At 41.4% G+C, this 7565-nt stretch overlaps 1 protein-coding gene across 1 annotated transcript in view; it reads left to right on the top strand.

The window, feature by feature from the left end:
• Positions 1-2226: 2226 nt before the first annotated feature.
• CCDC65 (coiled-coil domain containing 65) overlaps positions 2227-7565 on the top strand; it is a 21765-nt gene continuing 16426 nt past the window's right edge. Inside the window, exons 1-2 of the mRNA XM_069092634.1 lie at positions 2227-2650; positions 5463-5630. Of these exons, the coding sequence (XP_068948735.1) occupies positions 2525-2650; positions 5463-5630 (294 nt within the window). The 5' untranslated portion in view covers positions 2227-2524. The remainder of the gene's footprint in view (positions 2651-5462; positions 5631-7565) is intronic.

The following is a 7565-nucleotide window of genomic DNA, read 5'->3' as shown; positions in this document are numbered from 1 at the left end:
CTATAAATTCTCAGTCACTGGGGAGAGTGAGCTCAAACTTAAAGTAGTTTCTAAGTAGCATTTGCTTCACCAAGTTCACTTACAAAGGCAGCAAGGCCAATAGATCAATGAATCTACATCTCTGCTATTGCCAGCCTAGGTCAAGCAAGTCCCTCAGGATTTCATGCTTTACAATCTGGCTTCAGTCAAATCTCTTCATTGATTCCAGTTCCCAGAATTCTGGTGGTTTACTCTCCTGACCTTTCAAAGTGTAACTCCTCACTCTCCCTCATTTTATATATCTAATCAGTTGGCAAAGCTTGCCATTTCTACCTCCATGACACCTTTCACATGCTTCCCTTTTGGATAACTCACATAGTCACCATCATAATTCAGACCCTCATCACCTGTCTCCTGGGGGATTACAATATAGCACTCTAATTGGTCTCCCTCCCTCAAGTTTTTTCCCTTTCAATATGCTCCACACATAGTTGCTAAAGTGATTTTTCTAAAATATAGGTCTGATCATGTGACTCCCTTGCTTAAAAAACTTCAATATTTCCCTATTGCCTCTAGGCTAAAATATAATTCTTCTAATTTCCAAAACCCTTCATAATCTGGTCTCAACCTACTCTTTAACCTTTTTTATACATAAATTCCCTTCTTGCACTCTACAATCCAAACTGGTCTTCTTGTTATTTCTCACATATAACATTCCATCTGCTGTCCATACCTTTGCATTGGCTTTCCCCCATGCCTGGAATTCTCCTTTCCTTATCATTGGCCCTCAGGATCCCTTATTTCCTTTAAAATTTTGCTCAAGTACCTTCTTCATCAAGGCTTTTTCAATCGCCATAGCTTTTAATGCCACCTCCCCAAATTCGTCCTAACAAGATATTACCACAGGTAGCAAGCAGGGTTAAAGGATAACCTTTGTAGGTCACTCCTCAGTCTGCTACTTGACTTGTTCCCATGTTTAATCTTATTAACTCAAACTCTAGAGAAATCTAGGGGTATGTTTAGAGATTTTCTTTCTATAATTTCAACCTCCTCATTAATTAATTAGATTCCATACCCCAGATCATTAAATATTATTCAGTAAACTGGAAAACCTCCTTTCCCAATAGTAATTATTTTTATTTTTCTACATAGTAAAATCTCTTAATCTCCTTTTACATAAATATTTAAATTGCTGAATATATATTTTATTAACATGTGAAAGAAATAATAAATAATTGTAATATTTTGGCCATGAGAAAGATCAATGTAGAATATTTCACTTCCACAAACAAAATTTTACCATTCAGTTCACGTCAGATACTGATTAAAATTTCTCAAAAATTCTCTTCATATTTCTCATTGAGATAAGAGTCTCTTGGGAAATGTTATGTTGGTCTTTTTTCCCCTCCTCTCTTCAGTCCTTATAAGAAAGTCTTTACAAAATATACTGAGTCTGCCAATTTCTCACAAATTTCACAGAATTCCCTTCATAATTTTTCTTTATAATTTGGCACTTAAGAAAGAAAGAAGTTCGAAATTCAACGTCTTATATTAGACAGTTCACTAAACTTAGAGTCAGGAAGATCCAGGTTCAGAATTCAGCAGACACTAGCTGCATGACCCTGGGCAACAGAATTAATCTTTACCTGCCTCTGGTTTCCCATTTGTAAAATGACAGGGTTTGGATCCATAAAAACACCCTGTGCCTAAGCTCATAGGAAGAATCTTCCCATAACAAGATATTGGCAGCTGTAACTCCAAATTGCTTTTCCTACAACATTGCATTTGTCTCTTAAGGATTCAAGAACAGTATCTATACCCTCCGTGAGTAAAACAGTTGATACACAGAGACTTATTTGCGTAGATGCTGTGTCCTCCAGTAAAATATAAGCTCTGTGAGGACAGGAATGGTTTTATTGTTGTCTTTGTATATCCAGTGCCTAAGAGTGCCCGCAATATAGTAAGCACTTTATAAATATTGTTTAAGTATCATTGGTAAACTCTTTCTTTACCAGGGACGTGTCAATGCCAATTATAGGTTGAAAGTAAACAATAAGCATGGCTTTTAAAATCTTGCAATCTACATTCCAGTCAGACTGTATTCTAAAAACAAAGTTACAGTCTAGCGGGGGAGGGGGCTCTGCGTGGAGGAGAGGTGGATGGGAGGTAGTGTGAAGAGAAGGGACTCTAGAAGGAGGCTGAAGGAGAATCTTTGAATACCAAAGGGCAGAGAGAGGAGGAGAACCAGACAGTGGGAGACAGGGATGTGTCCAGTCCTGGCCAAGGAAGGCCAGTTCTAGCCCCGCCCATCCTTTCTCCAGACGCCAACTAGGCGAGCCTGACCGTTGCTAGGAGACGGAGACGCTACCTGAAATCTTACCCTTGCCGGCTTAGGGTGGCCAGGCTCCTCGCTAACGCCCAGACCAGCCTTCTCTGCCCCCATCTCCTGCCCCTGCTGGAGTCCCAGCCGCTCCCATTTGGAGTGTAGTCCGTTGCCCCCTTCTTGTAGTCCTCCCGGGCACCTGACCCGGCCACAGCGTCAGCCATGCCGAGAAAAGGCAAAAGGGGCCCGAAAACCGAGGAGGAGAGGTTGCTGATGCTTCAGCATAAGATGATGGCAGAGGAGGAGCAGCTCAGGAAGAAGGAGAGGCTCCTGAATCAGTTTCTGAAGGTAAGAGGGCCGGCCCTCTAGCCTCTTGGGAGCTCGGGGGTTTGCCAGATACTGCCGCACACCTGGTTCCCTTCCTCCCCCCATCACACCTATCTCAGTTACAGCGTGGGATCAGTGCTGATTCTGGGAAGCAGATACAAGGGACAGAGCCCTGAATTGGGACTCCTAGAAGCCTGGCTCTGCTCTGGGACCGAGCAAGTCAGTTAAGCGCTGGTACTTGGCGGCTTCAGTTATAAGTTGGAGTTGCTGAAATAGGTAGCTAGTTTAACTTTTGGGGAGAAGGGAGGGTTCAGTATGGGAGTAACTTACTATTTGTTAATGCAGATCCCAGCCCCACTACCAAAGGAGGGAGGGGTTTGTGGTACCAGAAGTTCAAAAGTTCAGCTGATAAAAAGCTGAGGAATACAAATTGTCTCTCACTGGGGATGGACTTATTATCAGTGTCTGTTTAAGTCGTTTGTCCCAGCCCTGTATGACTCGACCCCTTTTAGAGTTTTCTTGACAAAGATACTGGAGTGGTTTGCTATTTCCTTCTCCAGCTCATTTGAGAAGACTGAGGCAGAGTTAAGTGACTAGACCAGGGTCACACTGCTAGTAAATGCTTGGAGTCAGAATTTGAATTCAGGAAGATGTCTTCCTGATTCGAAGCCCAGTGCTCTATCCCTTTCTTCCCTTCCCTAATTCCTCTAACCCAGAGATGGGGAACCTGAGGCCACATGTGACCGACCCTCTAGGTCCTCAAATGAAATCCTGTGTGAAGTTTGGATCCAATCAAAGGACCCAACTTGAGGACCTAGAGGGCCACATGAGGCCTCTAGGCCTTAGGTTCCCCACCCCTGCTCTAGCCTAAGCAAAACAATTCAAAATACTTGCTTTTCCAAAAACAGAGGGCATTGAGGGTCTAAAGAAAGCTGTATAAGGGTACTCAGAGATCATGTAGGTCAACATCCTTATTTCACATATAACTCATGGCCTAGCCATCCTCAGCCTCCAAATGGTGGACACAAGGGCTGACCCTAAAAGATCAATATCTCTTTGGTTCCTTGCCGTCAACCAAAGTTTAGTCCCAGAAAATCTCCAAATATGCACGTTATATTTCCACCCATGTGAATAACAGGGGTCCCTAGTTCCCAAGCTTTCAAAGTAACATGGATAATATAAAACAGCCTTTACAGAAACATGCAGAAGATGCAAAGGATTCCCAGTAACTTGTGAACAAAAAACACATAAAGCACTCCAAGTAGTTCCCCTTGGGAGTAACTGAGTTTAGGGTTACTATTAGTATGGTATTCCCTCACAATCCTATACAGTCCCTCAAAGATTTATAGTACTTCCTCTATGGCTTGGATTCCCACTGAAAAGCATATTCACTTTGTGACTGCTGAATGAGTAATAGCTTTTCTTTTGGACCTCCACTGCCCAAATAATTCACTGTATAATATCAGGAAAGGCAGAATCCTGTCTTCTATACTAGAAGTTAGGGTTAGGAAAATTGTTTATGAACTCTTCAGTTATCAAATGAGATATTTGTGAACACTTAGCGCAGTGACTGAGACATAGTAGGTATCTTCCTTCCTCCCCTGCCCCCCACCCCCATTTCTCTTTTTCTAGTCAAGAACATTTTCTGTGAACTTTGCTTTGATTCATGTGGGCAGTACAGGTCTACTTTTGCTATATACTTTTTTTTTTCTTCCACTTAATAGTATTTTATTTTTTTCCCCTATTACATGTAAAGATAGTTTTCAGCAATTCACTTTTATAAGATTTTGAGTTCCAGTTTTTTTCTCCCTCCTCCTCTCCCTTCCCCAAGACGGCAAGCAATCTGATACACAAACACACACACACATATTGCCTTGTGCTTCAGCAATAATTCTACCATTGTCCCAGCTGTTACTATGTCTTGGGCTGGAAAAAGTCAGAAACACTTCTTTCCTGCTGGGTGAATTTGAAAGCAGTGGGTAAACTCATGCAAAAAAGATGAGTCAGGGGCAGCTAGGTGGTGCAGTGAATAGAGTACCGGCCCTGAAGTCAGGAGGACCTGAGTTCAAATCCGACCTCAGACACTTAACACAAAAACTAGCCATGTGACCTTGGGCAAGTCACTTAACCCCAATAGCCCTACTTTCCCCCCTCCAAAAAGCAAAAAAAAAAAATTTAAATTAAAAAAAGATGAGTACGTCTGACATCTCACTTTTATAGGCCAGCAGAGACGGGGAAGTTCTGTGGATAAAGTATCCTTTCTCAGAGTCCTAGTTAACCAGATCATCTTAGAAATAGCCCTAGCCACTAGAAACCAATTAGGATACAACCAGTGTTCTCTTCATCTTCTCCATGGGAAGATATCCAACTCATTACCTGATGATCAGATTGATTGGGGACCTCTCCCCACCCTCCCCATCATCCTTTTCAGCTTGCTTTTGTGTTTTGCTTTTCCTTCATTAGATTGTAAGCTTCTTGAGGGCAAGGATTTTTTTTTTTGTATTTGTGTCCCTAGCTCTTAGTATAGTGCCTAGAACAGTGCTTAATAAAAGTTTGTTGACTGTTGACATCTAGATTAAGGAAACTGAGACCTAGAGAACTGAAGTGTTTTGCTCAAATGCCACAGGTCATCTAAGCTTCAGGCTTCACCTTTGTTCCCTGGTTTAAACTGTTTTCAGGCAGGCCCCACCTCACAGGAGTATTTCAGTGATGAGCAAAAACTCCTTAAGCCACAGCAAGTAGGTGTGATGCCAAATCAGAATTTTGTGTTTTTCAACCTGTGACCTGGTGAGATGTGCCTACATTGGATGCTCTCTTTGTTTCCCCGTCATAGGACAAGCTGGCTAAGGAGGAACACAATAGTGCCTTGAACCTTAATAAAATCAACACACAGTGGAGAACCATCCTGAGGGAAGTCAAGGCCAAAGAGCTTCGGAAAGACATCGAGATCCTTAGCCAAACATTTGAAAGGGTGGTGGATTGCAAAGACAGTGTGATCAAAGTAAGCTCCATTTCTGAGCATGTTATGCTCTCCGTTTTCTTTGTTTGTCTTTTGTTTTATTGGGGAAACTGGTTTTCTTCCTCTCACTCAGATTAGAAGTGCATCCTCCAATCAAGGGCCTAATTCCAGTATTGATTGGGGTGGAAAGTTTTGAGGTGGAAGTTAGGGATAGGCTAAGTTATAAAGGGCTTTAAAAACCAGATGGGGGGAGGGAGCAGCTAGGTGTTGAAGTGAATAGAGCACCAGCCCTGGAGTCAGGAGGACCTGAATTCAAATCTGACCTCAGACACTTAACACAAAAAACTAGCCTTGTGACCCTGTGCAAGTCACATAACCCCAATTGCCTTCCAAACTAAAAAAAGCAAAAGAAAAGATAAGGGATTTAATATTTTATGTAAAGTATATTCTTTATTATGCACATAAGATATATTATTAAATATAAAAATAAAAACGTATATTTCTGGAGGTAATAGGGAGCCATTGGAATTTATGGAGTAGGGGTAGGAGTGGGGTGATATGACCAGACTTATGATTTAAGAAAATCTCTCTGGCCCTGGAGTCAGGAGGACCTGAATTCAAATCTCAGACACTTGACACTTACTAGCTGTGTGACTTTGGGGGAGTCACTTAACCCCAATTGCCCTGCCTCCCTCCTCAAAAAAAACTTTTTTTTAAATCAAGAAAATTACTTTGGCAGATGACATAGATTGGATTGGGGGAAAGACTTGATGGAGGGAGACCAACAAGAAGGGCATTACAGTAATTCATGATGAAGAGGTAATAAGAACCCTTGCAGAAGGGTGGTAGAGAGAAGGAGAAATAAATGGGAGATATTATAAAGTTAAAAAGATGAGAATTGGCAACAGATTGAATATGGGGTGTGAGGGTAAGAAGTTAGGTATGATTCAGAAGTGGTGAGTCTCAGTGATTATGAGGGTGCCTTTGACAATGATAGAAAAGCTGGGAAGAGGAGGAGGGTTTTGGGGGAAAGATAATAAGTTATATTTTGGACCTGTTTAGTTTGAGATAACTTATTGGACTTCCTATTTGAGATGTCCAAAAGGCAATTGTTGATGTGGGCCTACGACTCAGGAGAAAGATGAGAGCTAGATTTATAGATCTTGGAATCTTATTCTTCATAAACAAGATAGCTGAACCTATCAGAGCTTATGACATCACCCAGTGAGATAGTATAGAAGGAAAAAGAGATGAGGGAGTAGGATAAAGCCTTAAACCCACAGTTAGTGGGAATGACCTGGATGAAGGGCCAGTAGAAGAGGCTAAGAAAAAGCTGTCATCTACATATGAGAAGAACTAGGAGAAAAGAGTGCCATGAAAATCCAGAGATGAGACTAGCTAGAAGGACAGGGTGATCAACAGCATTAGCAGTTGAAGAGAGATCAAGAAGGATGAGTATTTAGAAAAGACCATTAGATTTGTCAATAAAGAGATCATTGGTAACTTTGGAGAGAGCAATTTCTTTTGAATGATGAGGTCAGAAGTCAGATTGCAGAAGGTTTAGAAAATAAATGAGAGGAAGTGAATGTTCCCTAGTGTAGACAGCTTTCTCAAGGTGTTTGGTTGAGAAGGGGAAGTGAGAGACAGAATAATAGCTTGTGATGACCAAACGAGATAGAAAACATTATGAAATGCAAAATGGATAATATTGATAACATTAAATTGAAAAGTTTTTGCACAAAGCCAATACAAGCAAGTTTAGGAGAGAAGCAGAAAATTGGGAAAGAATTTTTACAACCAGTGTCTCTAATAAAGGCCTCATTTCTTTCTTTATTTTTTTTGCTTTTTTTGGGGGAGGGCAGTTAGGGTTAAGTGACTTGCCCAAGGCCACATGGCTAATTTTTGTGTTAAGTGTCTGAGGCTGGATTTGAACTCAGGTCCTCCTGACTCCAGGGCCAGTGCTCTATTCACTGCACC

This window comes from Petaurus breviceps, unplaced genomic scaffold (genome assembly GCF_028583685.1).
Source record: "Petaurus breviceps papuanus isolate PSGF00001 unplaced genomic scaffold, PetGlider_PUasm1.0 191, whole genome shotgun sequence".
Taxonomy (NCBI): Eukaryota; Metazoa; Chordata; class Mammalia; order Diprotodontia; family Petauridae; genus Petaurus; species Petaurus breviceps.
This window is presented reverse-complemented; position numbering and strand designations above follow the sequence as displayed.